This window comes from Meles meles, chromosome 5 (assembly GCF_922984935.1).
Source record: "Meles meles chromosome 5, mMelMel3.1 paternal haplotype, whole genome shotgun sequence".
Lineage (NCBI taxonomy): Eukaryota > Metazoa > Chordata > Mammalia > Carnivora > Mustelidae > Meles > Meles meles.
Window position 1 is genome coordinate 22,942,415 of NC_060070.1, and position 18,350 is coordinate 22,960,764.

The 18,350-nt window shown below is 41.7% G+C and overlaps 1 protein-coding gene across 2 annotated transcripts in view; it reads right to left on the bottom strand.

The window, feature by feature from the left end:
- Positions 1 to 2,618: 2,618 nt before the first annotated feature.
- Positions 2,619 to 18,350, bottom strand: part of FIG4 (FIG4 phosphoinositide 5-phosphatase) — a 131,892-nt gene continuing 116,160 nt past the window's right edge. For both annotated transcript variants that reach the window (XM_046005695.1, XM_046005698.1), the window contains one exon: positions 2,619 to 2,941. In XM_046005695.1, coding sequence (XP_045861651.1) covers positions 2,764 to 2,941 — 178 coding nt within the window. In that variant the 3' untranslated portion in view covers positions 2,619 to 2,763. The remainder of the gene's footprint in view (positions 2,942 to 18,350) is intronic.

Here is an 18,350-nt window from a genome sequence, read left to right on the forward strand (position 1 = left end):
GAAATGGAATTCACATAAAACAATTTCAATTTGGATCCACCAACATCTAAAATTAAACTCCTCTGAGTTTAATGTTAACAGTCATACAGATTTTGCCTCACGACTGCAGAACGATTTTGCATGCCCAGTCATTTGTGCCATGGATGCTTCCAGCCTTCTCTATGGCATGGCAGCCATGAGTGAGCGGGAAAAACTCAGACCAAAGCACCTTTCGGTTTCCCAAAATAAGACCTAGCTTCTTCTGGTGTGTAGATTTATACCAAGCGGCTTTAAGAAAGCACGTCCCCCACCATCTCACACACACACACGCCTAAGAAGTTGACACTCAATTGTGACGTGGATGTTTTTACTTTGCTCTCAGGTATGATAACATGGTCAACAGAATTTATTTCATAGAATGTCCTCATTGTTTGCTGATATTTCAATTTCTGATGCACTGTTTCATGGTTCATTCATATTGCTTGATCTAAATTAAAATGAACAATGCCAAAGTGACGTAGGAAGGCTTCTCTGTTTTAGGTGACAGTGCAGATGTGGTCTTGCTCTGAGATGATGCTTGGCACCAGGTAAGGAAGTAGTGGCAAGCACACATTATCGGTGATCTTATCGAGCGAACGTTTCCTGAGTATTTGCTATGCGACAGACACCATTCCAGATGATTTATAGGTGTTTTCTCACTTCTTTCAACCACACTCTATACTAGATGAGAAAATCGAGGCGTCGAGATTACTTGTAAGTGACAAGGGTCCCAGCTCATGCTCTTAATCAGTACAGGTTTCTTCTCTTTGGGTCTAAAAATTAGAGCAGCCTTCTCTACTCTCTTGCACATATTCGCTTTTGAGTGTTTTCATAGATACATTCACTTCATTTACATGCTCCTTGAGGTCAATAAGCTCTTTCAAGAGATTAAATGTTGTATCTACTTCGGTATCAATTTGTACTTCCCTATACAGCTAAAGAGGAAGTAATCTGAATGACAAAATTAATAGTTCAGCTACCATCTTTGTTATGTCAAAACAATGTTCATTTGTCATGTTGAAAACCATGTTAATCATGTTTAAGCCACTGCCTTATACTGAGAACACTGCGCCACCATCACCAACCACCACCACTGCACACGGAAACTACCCATTCTCTGAGTGTCATTTATGTACCAGGAATCGTGGCTACATGTTTCACATATGTTCCCTCCAAATTTCACAACATACCAAAGGAAGCATTGTGAGCCTTCCTTCATAGCTGAAGAAGGTTACGAAAGAAGACCTAGATTCTAGATCTTCACAAAGACTTCATTCTCGTTATAAGGAGATAGATCTCCCAAAAGACGTGTTGAAAATCAATTTTAAACTGAAGACCCGGGTTTGAGCTATAACTTGACACTTTCCCAACAATCTGAGGTGATTTTTTTGACTTGGGAAGACTCGAGAGAGATCCCACGTGCAGTAGAGCAAGCTAATGTGGTATAACAAGACCACGCCAACACAAATTTTCTCTCACCTGTTGTCATCCTCTAATCCTGGTTTTATGAATGATACCAGTAAAAAAAGATCTGCTGATTAGGGACTTTTTATCTGCAGTGGACAACCTTCCACATAACTCCAGCTTCTCAGGGTTGGAGACCCCTTAAAGGTCATTTAGATAGTCAGTTTTCCTTCTCCCATTAGACAGCTTGGTTTTCTTCTCTATTTTATTTATGAGGAGGGAGAATTGAGACAACTTATTAAAAAAAAGCACAGGCATAATGAGATCACATCATTTGTGTCCAACTTTCAGGAAAGGCAGGAAGTTGTCCCTGTTACGTGTGACTCTACAGTGAGCAAACCGTGTACATGACGAGTCAACCCTGACCAGACACCAAAGGTCAAATCAGGTAACACAACTGCACACCACAGAAGTTCTGCAGGGTAACACATTTTTAAAGTTTTATTTTGATATAATTTCATATTTATAGAAAAATTGTAAGAATTGTTCAAAAAAAGTCCATTTACCCTTCCCCAGATCCACTGATTAATATTTTGCGCCATTTGTTCTTTCTTCCTGAACCACTAGAGAGCACTTTGTTGACATCTTGTCCCTTTATTCATAAATATTTCAGCATTTATTTCCCAAGAGCAAGAGTTTTCAAAATAATACTTTTTTAATCAAATCACAAAGTTAACATAAAATCAGAATAAATTTTAAAAAATACGTAGACTACAAAGAAAAACACTCTGACTTCATTTTGCACAAAAGAGGAGCTTTTTGGCCTGTTTTGCTTACTGTGATATGCCTAGACTCTACCATAGTACCTGTGTACACAGTAGGCATCAACAAATTCCTGTTAATTTCCTTAATTATGGTGTGATATTTTAAAAAATTATTTATTTTAAAGAGAGACAGAGAGAGATTGCAAGCAGGGCGAGGGGCAGAGAAAGAGAGAGAGAAGAGAATCTCAGGCAGCCTCTGCACTGAGCATGGAGCCCATCATGGGGCTCGATCTCACAACCCCAAGATCATGACCTGAGTCAAAATCAAGAGTCAGTTGTTCAAGTGACTGAGCCACCCAAGAGCCCCTATTGACTGCATTTCTAAACAAAGTATTTCTTTAAAAAAAGCAAAGGCAATAACAGCAATATATTCAATCATTTCTTTATTTCCCATCATTTATAGTTGCCCAGTTACAAAAAGGAAAAACTTTCAGAGGTAAAGGACTCCTAGGAAATTAACTCTCTGAAACAAAACAGATTACAACATAAGCCAACTCATGGGTTGGACCTGCTCTCTTCACAGGTAGCGGTTCCTGATGTATTCTCGGTACATGGCAGTGTCTTCTTTGCCAAGGGGCTGCATGATCCCTTGACTGGCCTGGATGTGGGCTTGGAAGATCTCTGTAGATTTTCTGTCTACTCTCGGAGGCTGAACTTCATAGATGTTGTCTTGTGAGAAAGCTGAGATAGGTGTTCTACAAAAGGGAAGAGAAGACAAGGCTACGTTAAAGAGAATAAAGTGAAGGACCTACAAGGGAGCTATGGTCTCAAAGCATTTGAGAGCCGCTGACCTTGATGACCATGTGTACTTAACAGTAATAAGTGGTGGTAGTGACCTCCCCTTTACCCCTAAGCTGGCTTCCTCTCCTGCCCACAGGACAGAGCTGGCCCAGCAACTGTGCAGGGAATCTTCCCTGAAGCACAGGCTAGGTAGGCACCCCTCCTCTGTTCCTGCAGCCCCCAGGCACACCTATGTGTGTGCACCCACATGCCTCCCTCACGCGACCGGAGTAAATTTAGGTGGGGGCTGTACGTTTTTTGCTCCTTGATACATCATAGGAACTCAGTGGTTTTTTTGTTTTGGTTTTGGTATATTAATTTTGTATCCTGCAACTTTACTGAATTCGTTTATTAGTTCTAACAATTATAGTTTTTAAAAGGAAGATTTAGGAGGAATCCATGAAGTAAGAGATATGAATTCCTTCCTCACGTGGAGAAGAAGAGCAGATGAGTTTATATGTATAAAGGGCTCCCTTAGCATAACGCCTGGCACAATGTAAGTGCTCAGTAAATGTCAACTATGATTAATAATTACAGGAGCATAATTCTTTATCTGTAATTCTGAAATCCTAAAAGCTTTAATGACCAAATGTTACTTGGATGGTAAAACGTGACCCAGCTGAAATTCATTTGGTGGTGTATCCTAACCTGAACCCACAATACTCATTTCACTTCATGTGAATATTAATGTGTTTCATTACCAGACAAGTCCTCAGATCACACTGGGGATGTACCATCCTGTTATGCTAATACCCCAAAACTGTGAATTCTGAAACACATCTGGCCTCAGGCTTTTGCTGAGAGATTGTGGGTCTGTCAGATCCAGCTTCCTTCCTTTCTGGGGTACTGAAAAGCACCCAAGAATCTCTTTATTCAAAAATACCCTCTATTCCCAACCACCCAGCCTAACTTCATGTGTGGAATTTCCTTCTACCCACTGGGGAAGGTGCTGTCTCCAGAAGGGCCTTGTCAAAATGAGGTTTGGTGTCTGACACAACCTTTAATCATTGAAGACGGAGCACCTACTAGTTATTCCATCCTTAGCTGCCAGCAGGCCCTCAAGGGATGAGTCAGTCAGCCAAGTCAGGTGTGATGCAGAGTGCGCATATGTGTAGAATGTGAATGGAGGGTCAAGAAGGGTCCACTGATGGGGAGGACAGTCCACAAAAAATGGTGCCATGAGGGACCGGTGTACAATGACAACACACTCCATCACATACCCCAGGGCTGGTGCCGTGAGGTGGGGGGCACTTCCTACACCAGGGCATCAAGGTAACACAGAGAGAGAAGATCCAAAGAATCTATTCTGCTGGGCTGGACCCTAGCTATGCCCACTGTTCCAGAAGCCCATCAGGAAGGCATTCTGGATGCCTGGCGGTTTGATTAGCTGGGGGTCCTGCAGCTGGGGGAGTTGCTCTGCTGGCAGGAGCAGAATTGGGCCTCAGCTCCAGCTAGGTCTGGACTTGGGATGTCAACACTTCAAAAGACATTGGGAAGTGAGGACACACAGTAGAAGACAGGAGTTGTACAGTAATGCCCCACCCTCCTAGGACACATTACCATCAAATGGGGGGGGTCTTTCTTACCCAGAAAACAGCGTGCCTTGTCTTTCCCTGGAATGCTAACACATACTGCCATGGCTGGAGATGTATTAAAATCCATGAAAATAAAACAGAACTGGAGATGGAACATTCTTTCTGGAAAACCAGCCTCAATTGTTTTCACCTCAGGAGCACACATTTCAACTCAAATTTGGTATATGGTTTGTGAAATACTCCTATTTTTTAAAGCACTTAAATAATTTCACACAATCTTAGAATGTGACCTTTAAGTAAATAAAAACCAAAGGAAAATGATTTACTCAAAAAAAAAAAAAAATGAAAGACAAAGGTAAAAGACATCCTGAGATGTCTGAACCTCAATCTGGCCTCCAGCCTAGCGGCAGAGCTTTCTTCAAAACACACAAGTGACAGTTATCCTGAGGTCTGTGGAGAACACACTGTAATGGTGAACAATTAGGATGATTAATAATACGAACTCTTCTCCTCAATCTTACCTCACAAAAACATAGCAACTCTCCAGTCATTCACATAATTCACACTGAAATGCTAAAATTCTTTAATGGTAGCTAATATTCAGGAGCAAACCCCTTTTCACCTGAACCTTTGAAATGAAGACTCCATTAGGGTTTTTAGAGATTGTCATCAAAGAACCAGTCATAGACAGCCACTATGCCTGAACCCCACCATCTACACCGGTCTGTGTCTTCCCCTTCTCAAATCTCTTTTATGTATATGATCTTACTTAATTTTCACACTCATCCTGGAGGCAGGAAGCATAGGGATTAGGCCCTCCATGTTACAGAGGAGATATTTAAGGTCAATTTAAAAATGGGGCTAATGGTTTCTGTCCTGTCTTTGAGGCCAGACCTCTGCCCAGAACTGTCTGTGCATTAGTGACGACTTCTCTGGCAGAAATCACACCAGACATTTGATAGATGTAGGAAGATACCGTCTGGGTACTCAACCTTCAGGGGTTTAGAAAGAGGAAATGACCAAGGCATTGACTGACCCTTCAGAGACCTCAGCTGATTATGCAGGTGGGCCAGCTGTGGAATGTCATGGAGGCTGGGCACAAGCCTGTGGATGTGGGGCCAGGGCACCCTCGGATGGGGCCGAAGATCAGCCACTTCCACCCAGGGCCTCTGCTTTCTGACCAGTAAATCAACCAGGAGTCCTCACCCTACTTCTTGGTTAACTGCCTCACGGCCACGTGGAAGCATGGAGACCATTACCACACTCAATATGAAAAGCCAGACATCAGCTTGAAATGACATCCGATTGACTAGAAGGTGGGTTTAGGGTTCCAGCACCATTTTACTATGGTTTCAAAACAACACAGGGAGTCAGAAAATGCACCAACCATCCCCCTTGTCCTTTCTATTCTTCTAGATTCAAAGTCTATGTTAAACAACAAAGTTGTAATATTAGAATGCTTATTACTGGGTTGGGGCCAGAAAGACACTTCAGAGATACCCAATATCATTGGCATAATCAGAAAAATGAGGAGGAAGAAACCGATTCATAGAGAAACTTTTGTTTCTTTGTTTTACTCAGTTGTCAAGAACCCAGTGACAATGAGCTCCCCACGGTCTTAAGGCAGTGGCTCTCCAAGTGTGGTGCATCAGCACCACCAGGGAACTTGCTAGAAATATAAATTCTCAGGCCCTACTCCAGACCTACTGAGATGGTTAGCAGGGCCCGTGATTCTGACACTTGCCAAAGTTTGAGACTCTTCCGTCTAAGAAGACCAAAATGTATCTAAAATGCTAAAGAAGATCTTATTTGTGGTCAGTCAGCAGCATCGAACACTTGGAAACAACTCTCTTTTCAAATGATATACTACCGCTAACCCTCCATCAAGAATCATAATTCGACATTTAATTGTAAATATACTAGACACCACACATTTCCTCAGGAGGAGATAGATCTGATTTCTCCATGAGCTTACACATTTCCAAGGTGGGAAAGAAATAAAAAAACATCCAAGACCCTCACAGGGGGCTGCTGGTCAGCACCGTGTCTCTGAGGGTATCGGAGAGAGATGGATAACCCAGTAATGCTTTCAATACTACATGGAACAGTCTTTATTGGCTTCCATGGCATCTGTTTCTAGACAAAAAAGACCAGTATTTAAACACTAAATGAGGTGGAAATTGTGAAACTACTTTCCTTTCCTCATTCCAGTCGAGAAATCTGGCTTATTACTGCATTTTCATGGTGGAAAAAATGGTTCCACTTTTCTCTCCTGACCATAAACAGAGGGAATTTTGTTTTTAACTTCTCCTCACAGGCCCCAAAGCGACAAGATCTCCTGCTCCTAGTTCAAGTAGTTCCCAGTAGTATTTCTGGACATAAAAGATTATAATTACCAATGTGTGGGTTCATTTCTTTTTATCTACGGAAGCTAGTTCCATCTTCAAAGAAGAGCTCTGTATTTCCCCTCAAGGAATGTTACGGTCTTATTTAAAGTAATATATGTGCCAGTTCATTTACGGGATGCTTAACCCAGACTGCTCAGTGTGCTCAAACACCAGGGACCAATGACACTTGGCCTCCGCTGCAGTTCCCGTTCACAGAAGAGAAACACTTCAGGCAGAAATTCAGAAGACACACCACATGTTTTTAAAGAACATACTTATTGATGCCTTTTTATGCTCTTTCTTAAATGTGGTATTACTCGCTTGGTTATAATATGACCATGTCTGATAATAATCCTATCTTACTCTTGGCTGCAGAACTAACGTTTGAGTCCCTTTTAAAGTTCAACTCCTATTGAGGCTTTTTTCCTAACACATACCGAATACTCGATAAACAGGTTGATAGGACAAGGAAATATTTAATTGGTCAAACTGAAATGTCTTAATTTAGTTACATCCTAGTAATTTGTGGCTGGTGACAGAAAAACGGGACCATATTTGTATAATTTCAACAATACTATACACGTGATATTTGTGCATCTGTTAAAATCTTCTATTTTCCCCATGATTAGCATTTTGGCATATATTAGACCCCATTTGGCACTTCCAGAAATTTCTGTGATGGTTCTGGTCACAGAATCTCTTTCCCATCTGTTGCTATCCCAAACTCCCAGTTTTCTGTTTCTTTCACAGAATCAACCAAATGATTCTTTGTTGGTCATAACTGATCATTAGTTCATTTCTTTCATTATTTCCTCTGCTTTCCGAGAGAAACTATCACAAGGGCAGGTTCAAATTGCTGAGGTGCTCTGGTCTCAGTGGAGTAAAACCTTAGCAAATGCCTTAAAATCACCAGTTCTTGATTATTAGTCTATTTGTCTTTCTTCAGGTCTTATAATTACTTTTAGAGAATACTAGAAATAATATTAAATTACCAATATTAATAATATTAAATTATACTTAATAGTAAATTATTTAATTATTATTAAGTAAGATTAAATTAAATAGAAATAGAAAATAATAGAATAAAAAAATATTTAGAAAATAATTTCTAAAAAATTAGAAAAATGTGGCTCTCAAAACGCATTCATCCAATATGGTGGCCATTAGCCACATGTGGCTATTTAAATTTAATTAAAATTAAATGAAATTTAAAATTAGCTCCTCAGTAGCACAGGTCCCATTTCAAGTGTCTGACAGCCACACGGAGCGAATGGCCACTGTTGGACACAGTATAGATATAGAATATTTCCATCGTCACAGAAAGATCTATGGGATGGAATGTTTTCAAACCTCTTCCCTATTATTTTTTCCTCACAAATTCTGGCTAATTTTAGGTCTTTCTAAGCTCATTACCCTAATATATTTTTGTATGGCATTTATCACTCTCTGATCTTTTATTCATGTATTTATATACTTACCAGGAATATGAACACCATTTTGATCACCTCTTTATCTCCAATGGCCAGAAGAGCACCTGGCATATGGTAAGTGCTCAAAGTTATTCATTGAATGAATGAATGAATGAATTCCTGGTTAAGGAATATTGGGTTTCTAAATTCAGAACCTGAATTTAGTGTGATTTGGGTTACTTGAGATGATAGGGCAGCTAGGGTTTCCCATCAGAAGCTTTCTTTTCAGTTTCTTTCTTCAGATAACCCATAAGTGGACAAATAAACTGAGGGCAAGCTGGAGTGCCTTCTAGTGGGATAAAGCCATCAAAGTTACCCAAAAAACAACGGTGAGGCAGAAGGAGTGGGTCCTTATCCTTGAGAGGTGAGAAAACAGCGACTCATGCAGATTAACAAAGTTACTACATGGGCTGAAATCAAGAAGAATGTGTAAATCTTCAAATCACCTCTAATACAACAAAAGGCAAAATATACCCCTCTATTCTGGGGTCCAAGAAAGCAGGCACAGCCTACACGCCTACATTCACTTTTACATACCTGTCGTGCTAATTTCAACACCAGAAATATGGGTAAGCTCTCGTCATTTGCTGCCTTGCCCCTCTAGGATACTTCCACATGTCTTTGGGTATATATATGTGATACCACAGAGTGAAGGTGATGGGCTTGAGGGGCAAGTGCTAACCCATGTAATGGGAAATCGAACCATGTTCATACTGCTGATGAGATTCTAAATGTTATCAAGGTAAAGAAATTAATTTCCTTTTTATTCCTACTAAAAGACAACAAGTCTATATTAACACACAAAATGCTATGAATCTATGGGGCCCGTGGGTGGCTCAGTCAGTTAAGCCTCTGACTCCTGATTTTGGCTCAGATTGTGATCTCAGGGTCAGGTGATCGAGCCCTACATTGTGCTCCATGCTTAGTGGGGAGTCTGCTTCTCTTCCTCTGCCCCTCCTCTTGCTTGTGCATGCACACGCTCTCTCTCAAATAAATAAATCTTTTTTTAAAATGCTATGAATCTAATATATGATCTCTAACAAAGCCCAATTATTTCAGCCTTATTATGCCACTGAAAGCTAATGAGCATGTCACAGAATAATGAACAAATCTGATTTCTTTATGTGCAAACATTTCCAAATCCTTTTAATAGCTGTTATTATAACAAGATGATTGGGCTGTCCTCCAGCAGAGACACTGAAAGCGAGGTTGGAAATCCCATAGGCAGGTTCAAATTCATTAAGGAGAGGAGGACAATAATGCCAGTCTTTAAACAACCCACCACAAAAGCAAAAAGCGGTGATAAGAAGGAAGCAAAGAATATAATCTCTGCTGGTGGGACGTAAAGGGTATAACCTCACACACCAGAGACGCAGGCTGCTGGGCGTGTATATGGGGCCCTTCAAAGGCTCAGCACTAAGGAACCTTGACTCCACAAAGCAGAGTAGGTCTTTGAAGATTTTGACAGAAGAGCAGGTGGCGTTTGGGGAATGGAGAGAGCACAAAGACAGCAAAACCCTTCTTGGGTGTTTCTCAAACACTTATCTGCCTTCTACCATATGTACTCGTCACGTCTAAGGCTGCTAAACTCTATCTTTGGAAGATTCATTTGTCATTTTTCACCAGATCCATTACATGAAGAAATAGCATATGTTTACACACAAACATGTTACATATACAGATAAAATATTTACATATAATACGGATCAGTGCTCATATACACTAAAATATAATACATATTTGTGCTTACATACATTATATACATATATGTAGGCTTTGAACACATTGCTGTGGAAAGGGCAATCCGTATATTCCAATGCTCCCCACAAAATAACGTCCTTCGAATGAGCCCATGTGAACTCATTTTTACCATGTCCATTTTACGGACCTTTACAACGCACAGATCCTGGAACAAAAGGACAGCTGATGAGCCTCCGGGGCAATGGAGCCAGGAAATCTAGAAAACATACTGTAACATATACTATTTCTTAGGGCTGGAACACCTTGCTCTTAAAATGAGACTTTTTTATATTGTTATATAGAAAAGAATCAATGTAATATACATCTTAGAGGCTGTTACAGATTTATTGGGGTAACGTTTTTGGTGACATTACATCTCTGCCTTAAATTAAAAGTGATTTTTATGTCAAACTTAAAAAAATTAACAATGTTTACCCAATATTTACAATGGAAAAACTACTGTGTTTCAGAATTGTGGATGCATTTCACACTTTTATTGCAAAATAAAACACAGATACAGGAAGCCACACAAAACAGACACATAGAAATATTACAAAGTGGACACCACCTGGGTCAAGAAACAGAAATTTCGGCAGCTAAATCCCTTCCATGTGCCCCATTCCCGTCAAAACCATAGTAGCTATTATCCCGACTGGTATAGTAATCACTTCCTTGTGCTTTTAAAAATGAGTTTTTCATTCAAATGTGCATCTCTAGACCTTACAATTAATCGATCGAAATACCCAGGTTGTAGAGCTTCTCTCAGCCTAGATTTTGCTGACTGCGTATTTATAATGCAGTTCAAAATGTTCCTCTGTCCTTTATATTTCTGCAAGTCAGCAAGTGCATCCAGAAGCTTGGTGAGAATTTGCTTCTCTTGCTTTGGCAAGTCTGGAGGCGGTGGTGTGCTGGTTCATCAGGAGGGCGGGACTAAGTTGCTTATCTCTTTTGATGTTAACAGCCAATAATGCTCAATGCCTGTATCTGTTAACACTGGGGATTGCCCATGCTATTTCTTTTTCATTAATTAGTTGAAACTCTGTTTTTTTTTTCTTTTTAAGGATGCTTTCCCTCACCTCTTATTTGATTAACCAGTGGTATAATTCATACGATTCAAAGTGTCATATACTTGATTCTTTTTCCCTTTATTTTCCAGTTTTCTGGATAATGAAATGGTTCCCTATAGCCCTTCCAAAGTGATCAGAATTTTTTTTTTAAATTATAAACTCATGGATTTAAACATATTCGATGAGTTCCATTCCACTGCAATTATTGAAGTTCAAATTATCCCATCCTTGTCCAGTGGGAGTCTCTTCAAATTCATTCCTGAGTCCTCTTGGTATGACTCCAGCAATTTTTAATGGCTTTCTTGCTATCTAGATTGACAAGATGCTCCAGGATCCTTTTGTCCATTTCCTGACACTGACCTGGAATCAGCTATTTCTCCCAGAGCTCTGGCTCCTTTTAGTGGGAGAATTGGTATTTCAAGACCACCATGTGGGTACTGGGGATTCTCCTTGTTCTGGGGCCACTGTATGTGTGCATGCATGTGCTTATACATTTTTCCTGCTTCTCAGGGACGAAGAGGATGACAGAATTAGAACGGCCCGTAATTATGTACTTCATGTACCCCATATTGAACCTATATCAGCATTGGAATTACAATTAACTATTGCCACCAATATGATTCCCGAAGACACTCTGCCTGTCCCTTCCACAGTACCTCTCCATTTGTTCACATACTGTACTTTCCCTCTTTTAACCTGCACTTTGATTCTATAAGTTTATAACTCACAGTGGTCTTTATGTCACTGCTTTTCCAGTCATTTTGATTGTTTCAAGTTCCTTCTCTACTGCATCCCACAGGAAGGCCTCATGGGAACACTATGCTGAGTTCTTACTTGTAACAGTTTGTCTCTGCTTTCATAGTTAGAAGATTTGGAAATAATACCTTCAGCTCACATTTCTTTCCCTATTACTCCTTTTTTTTTTTTTTTTGATATAATGAGTTCCCCATGTAAAAAGTCTGAGGATGATCTAATTATTTTTCCCTTACAAGTCTTTCCTTTGGTTTAGATAGCTAAAGGATTTTTTTTCCCTTTAAAGTCTAGTTTACTTACTATACTGTATCATTCTGGATCACCATTCACATGTATGTGGTGTTCATATACCACACATTCACATGTATGTGGTATGTGGTCTCAATATGTAGTTTGTTTTTTTTTAAGATTTTATTTATTTATTTGACAGAGATCACAAGTAGGCAGAGAAGCAGGCAGAGAGAGAGGAGGAAGCAGGCTGCCTGCCAAGCTGAGAGCCTGATGCGGGGCTCGATCCCAGGACCCTAGGATCATGACCTGAGCCGAAGGCAGAGGCTTAACCCACTGAGCCATGCAGGTGCCCCTCGATATAAAGTTTTAAATAGTTATTTCAGAAGGTTTTTTTTTTTTTTTTGCGTTACAGTTTTTAGTAAACTTTTTGCTAAGATTTATTTATTAATTTTGGTGACAGAGAAAGTGGAGGGTGAGGAGGGGCAGAGGGAGAGGGAGAGAGACAAATAGATTCCCTGCTGAGAGCAGAGCCCCACATGGGGCTTGATCCCATGACCCTGAGACCATGACCTGAGCCAAAACCAAGAGTCAGATGCTTAACTGACAGAGCCACCCACGCACCCCTAGTATTTTTGTTGTTGTTGTTCCCTTGCTTTATTTTTCTTCTTCAAGACTTTTCATATCCCTAGTAAATCTTCTTTGCCTATTGCCAGTATCTGACACTTTCTCTTAAATCTTTGTGGGGTTTTTTTTCATTTCTTTTTGCATTTTTAAGTTTTGTATTTTAAGCGCGTTTTGAAACAGCACGCTTCAGTTTTGATCTCTTTTGCTGATGTCTTCCTGGCATGCTTTCACAGTCTGCAGGGAAAAAGCCCTCCCCTGTCTTCTCCTGTTCTTCTCGTCACCTTATATGGTGTGGAATCTTGATAGTTTTCTGATGCTCATTATGCAAAATGAGTTTTCCTGAACCTTTAGAAGGTGTAGAAGAAAATCTGACTGACTTGACAGAACTCCCTCTTGGATTGCTTCTGTGATGTACTCAAAGCCACGGCACACAGCTTTCCCGGAGGCCTTGCACCTCTCCCCCTTTCTCTGCTTCTCTTTCCTTCACATCTCCTGTCATTGTCCTGCTCAATTTTGACTCCATGGGGAGTCGGATGGGTCCCCTGACCTGGAGGGAGCTTTGGTGGTTGGTTTCAAAACAGACTGGCCACGCTCCTCTCAGAATCTGCCCAGAAACCTTCGCACTGAGCTGGTACTGCATCAGGTAAAGCCCCTCCTGGTTTCGGCTGCTGTGCTCCAACTGGCCCCCATGCGTTCCTGTTCACTATTCACGTGTGTCGAATACCCTGTTGTTCCTTCCCTGCTCCTTCCTCTTGTACAAACAGGGATACGATGCAAGCCTGGTGGCCCTTAGACCACCGCCTGCTTGTATTAGGGACCTTGTATTTAGGGACATCTTCTCACAGTTTTGAGGTAAATGCCTATGGGTATTTGGTTTTGCTACCTGGTTGTTCAGTTTTATGTGAGGATTCAGAGTTTAAAACTATGTTGTTGCTGTCTTCCTCCCAGAACCAAGTGGGCATAGCTGTATTTTTAGAGGCGGGGGAAGGGGGAGAGGGAGAGAGAATATTAAGCAGGCTCCACGCCCAGGGCAGCGGAGTCTGACGCGGGGCTGGATCTCAGGATCCTGAGATCATGACCTGAGCCAAAATCAGGAGTCAGACTCTTAACCAACTGAGTCACCCAGGCACCCCTACGTAAAACTATTTTTAAAAGAATATTTTTCATCTATCTCCAAAGCTGATCCCTAAATCTGACGCATCACTGCCTGTGTGGCTATCCTGTCCCTGCTGCCAAAGCAGAGACCCTGTCGCGACAGCTCTGACCATCCAGGGCTGCTCTGGGAGAAAGTCTTCTCCAGCTAGATTCCCGCTTCTACTCGGTCAGGACTTGCTCTCCTCTGAGACAGCTGCGCACTGCAGATGTCCAGATGTGGTAGCTGTTCAGTGATTCAGAGACTTGGGGGACGTAGGCAGAAGGCGGTGGAGCCCTTCGTCTTGTGGTTCACCCGCACTTGGCTGATGAGGCTGGGCCTCCAGAGTGGCAGCAGTCCAAGCGGAGTTAGGAAAATCAGCTATTCTTTTATTGTAGTGGGTGGGAGATGGCTAGTAGATCGGTTAGATTTGGGCCACGGGGCTTAGTGGACAAGGCAGTCTTTCCAGAGAGCTGCCCAAGGACCTTCCCCCGCTATCTGAGCAGGGTGCCTTCACCATTCTTGCCTAATGGGAGTCGTATGTTTCCTATTTTCTCCCTTTGGCAGGAGACTCCCACGGCAGTCGTATGTTTCCTATTTTCTCCCTTTCTGAGTGTTTATTTTCCTTTGCAACCATTGTACATAGGGAGCAGACAGGTAGTTTTTTTGTATATAGGTCAGTAGATTATGAGAAGCCTCATCTGGACCCGATAAAGACAGCTGCACAGAACCTAGAGATGGTGGGCATTGGGGGAAGGAGTGGGCTCTGCGGATAGCACAGGAGTAGGCATGGATACCTGGGTGGCTTATCGAGTAGACTGTGACGGATAACAGCATTTAGATTCTCCAATATCTACCTGAACTCCCCTTCAAGTGTGTGGGGCTGAAAAGTGAAAAAAAAAAAAAAAAAAAAACCTGCAAAAAATTGCAGACTCCCTTTGTAATTTGGGTTCAAAATGTGGTTTAGGTTTTACTCAGCACTTGTACTCACAGGAGACTTTTATTTAAAACCATGTCATATGGAAAGAAGCGAGCTACTGGATATCAGTTCAACAGGCGGCCACAAAGGCAACACATTCTTGAGTTGGTGGCGGGGATGGCAGCTTCCTGGTGAGAGCTGAGGTGGTTGGTGTGGCACCCGGCAGCTACTTGGGACAGCTTCCTGATTAGGGCAAATGCAGAAGCCACTCTGAGGCGTGTTGTTTCTTAAAAGCTCAGTCTAGAAATTTTTCTTCACCCCTCCAGTAATTCTGAAAGTCACTTCAAACCCTGTAACAAATCACTTCTGGTTTACTCTACGTGAAATGGATTATGTTTTCGCAACTGATCTCTGACCAGCAGAATAGCTTTTTGTTGCAGAACAAAAATGAAACAGCTCTGGCTCTCTCTTCCTTTACCAAGGGGCAGTCAGCCAGCCTTTCCACGTGAGCATTGTTCTGAGATGGTCCTGGAGGGAAGGGGATACTTCCAGCACTCAGGCATGGGTATACTTTCTGCCCGAGGGGACAGAAGGGACAGTCTGCCGCCAGCACACCAATGAGCAGCAATGCTAGTACTTTCTATGTTTCGGCCATATCCATTGACATTTTTATTTGTCCATGTATGGCACCATGCCACTGTACATTCTCTTGGAGAACTATCAAATAAAAATGTCATTTGTGTTTTTAAAAAGTGTTTGGGTTCAGAGAAATGAAGGAGGATGAGTCTCAGATCTAAACTATGTAAAAGCCAATTTAGGATGCAATTTATAAACTGTATGGTTTCCCTCCCATTTAGAAGACACATTATCTATCTTAGTACAAAAAGAAATGCAGTTTTCCCTCTATTTCGGCTCTGTTTTGTGACAAACACCAGACGAGCAGCCAGTGACATTTGGCTGCATTGTTCTACAGGCTATAAGTTGAACATTTCAGCTGTTGTATAATGAGAGCACACTTGGCTTTGCACCACAGGCAACAGGGGCTGGTTCTCCTGCGTAGCACTGGGACTGTCCTGCCACCAAAGGATAGGGTGCATATCAAGCATGTAACAGCTGTTCTCAAAGGGCAAAGAACATAACTACACCTCTCAGAGTCAGCCCTTCCCTGCCTGCATGCAGGCCCGAAACTCTCCCCTGGGGCAACCGGTCATCCATCAGGCATGACAGAGACCTCTGGGAACAATCTGTCTTTTCGGTCCTCAGATTTCCTGGAACAGCAGCAGCAGTGGCCTGTCCCTCCTGAAAACTCAGGCCAATGGGTTACAGAAATGGTCATGTGTCTTTTCTCCCTCCCAGAGACGATGACACCCAACTTACACTCTTCAAGCCCATTCGGATATACTTACCTGATCGATTTACCAAATGCTACCACTGAGTTTGCTATGTCACATCAATACATTTCTTGTACCCTGCATCTTTTTTTTCTAATCAACTTTTTATTTTAGAACCTCTTGAGACTTGTAGAATCATTGTGCAGAGTCAAGAGAGTTCCCATATAGCCACACCTAGTTTCCCTGATCATTCACACCTTCCATGAGTCTGGGACATCTGTTGCCATTAATGAACTGATAGTGACACGTTATTATTAGCTGAAGTCCAGACGTGCTCTTTTCCTGGTCCAGGGTCCCATTCAAGATCCATTACATTTAGTCATGTCACCTTGGTTTCTTCTTGGGGGTGACAGTTGATTTTCCTTGTCTTTGATGGCCTTGATAGTTCTGAAGAGTACTTAGCCTACCTCTTTTCAGAGCCATCCTTCACTAACAAGGAGAATCAGAGAAAATGGTCCTTTGGAAGGAGGTATCAGATGGATCATGAGCCTTCAAAACAAAACCTAACAGTCCTGAGATTCCTGAAAGACTCCTATGGCTTTGTCTCTGTCAATGTTCACCTGTGATGGAATGTTGGGTGCACTGCCCAGTGGACATGCGGACAGCTGCTCAGAGAACTCCTACGGAGCAGGGGCTCCCCAACCTGGCTGATCATTACATTCAACTGGAGAATTTCAGAGAACACAGATTCCCAGCTCTAGCCCAGTTGTACTGAATCAGAATCTCGACCAATAGGGTCTTAACTTCTGTATTTTGCATATCTTTAAAAAATAATAATGCTAATTATGGCTTTGATATAGAAAATCATAAAGCAAGGCCCATAGTCTGTTAGTATTATTAATGTACATAAAAGTATATATGTAGAAAATTTAAAGAATAACCAAAAGTCCAAAAATGAAAAGTGAATGCTTCCCTATAATCTATTTAACCATTTTCTAGGGACATTTTGTTTGTTCCATTTTTATTGTTGTCTCTTGTTTGCTTTGGTATTTGTATTCCAATAAGTTTCCCAAGATATTCTGGGGTTGTCAGAAATTTGGAACCTAGCACTACAGAAGAAATTCACAACTCATCTATGGAGGGAGAGAATGGCCCTTTCAGAATGACACCCTTTATAAAATCATAAAGCCCTGCTCTTCCCCTTCCTCCCCTGAACGAGTCAGCTCTAAAACCATTAGATGGGGCAGAGCAAGGAGAGGCAGCCTGTAACAGCCTGTAGGTGTTTGAGCCCAAGTGGGGTAACAGGGCATCCACATTGGGAGGGAAGGCTCGAAGTGGGGAATCAGAGCCCAAGCAGGATAAGGAGGGCATCTCTACAGAGGACAGGTTGAGGGGTTAAGGCCTGAGTGGGTGAGGAGGGTATCCACATGTAGGAGCAGCCTGAGGTGGTATGTTAGGACCTGAGCAGGGAGAGGAAGGTATGGGTATCCATGGGGAGGGGTGGCCTGGGGCCCAAGGGGTTGAGGAGGCCATTCATGAGGGTAGGTACCACCGCAATGGAAGTCGGAGCCCAAATGGAAGGTGTTCGTATAGGGTCAGGGGTAGATGTAATGGTGATAGGAGACTGATCATATCAGAGGGATAAATCATATAAATAAACACACTAAGGGTAACAGGAGCCAAGTTTCTTACTGTTGAAGAAAGGGATTCTTAATATGGAACGAGAGAGAAGGACAGAAACTCTGGATACCCTACAATTAGAGGTATCAACATGAACTCAGAGATTTAAATATATGTATATTTAAATTTACTGTATTTATATATATATATATATATATACACTTGTATTATATATGAAACATGTGTAGTGCATACTTGTATATACATATATGTATATTTGTGCACAATTCTGTATTTACACATATGTCTACACATATTTACATAGATACATATGCAAATGTGGGCATGTCTTTTGAGTGGGTCTGAGAGCAGCAACACCTTAATAGCAACAGACACACCCAGTGCCCAGACCTTGGCTTTTAAACCATTTTCCATTAAAAAGAACCAGGGATCCTTGGAGAAATGACTGATCTCAGGGCTGGGGCAGGCAAAGAACATGATGAGCTTAGAACATCT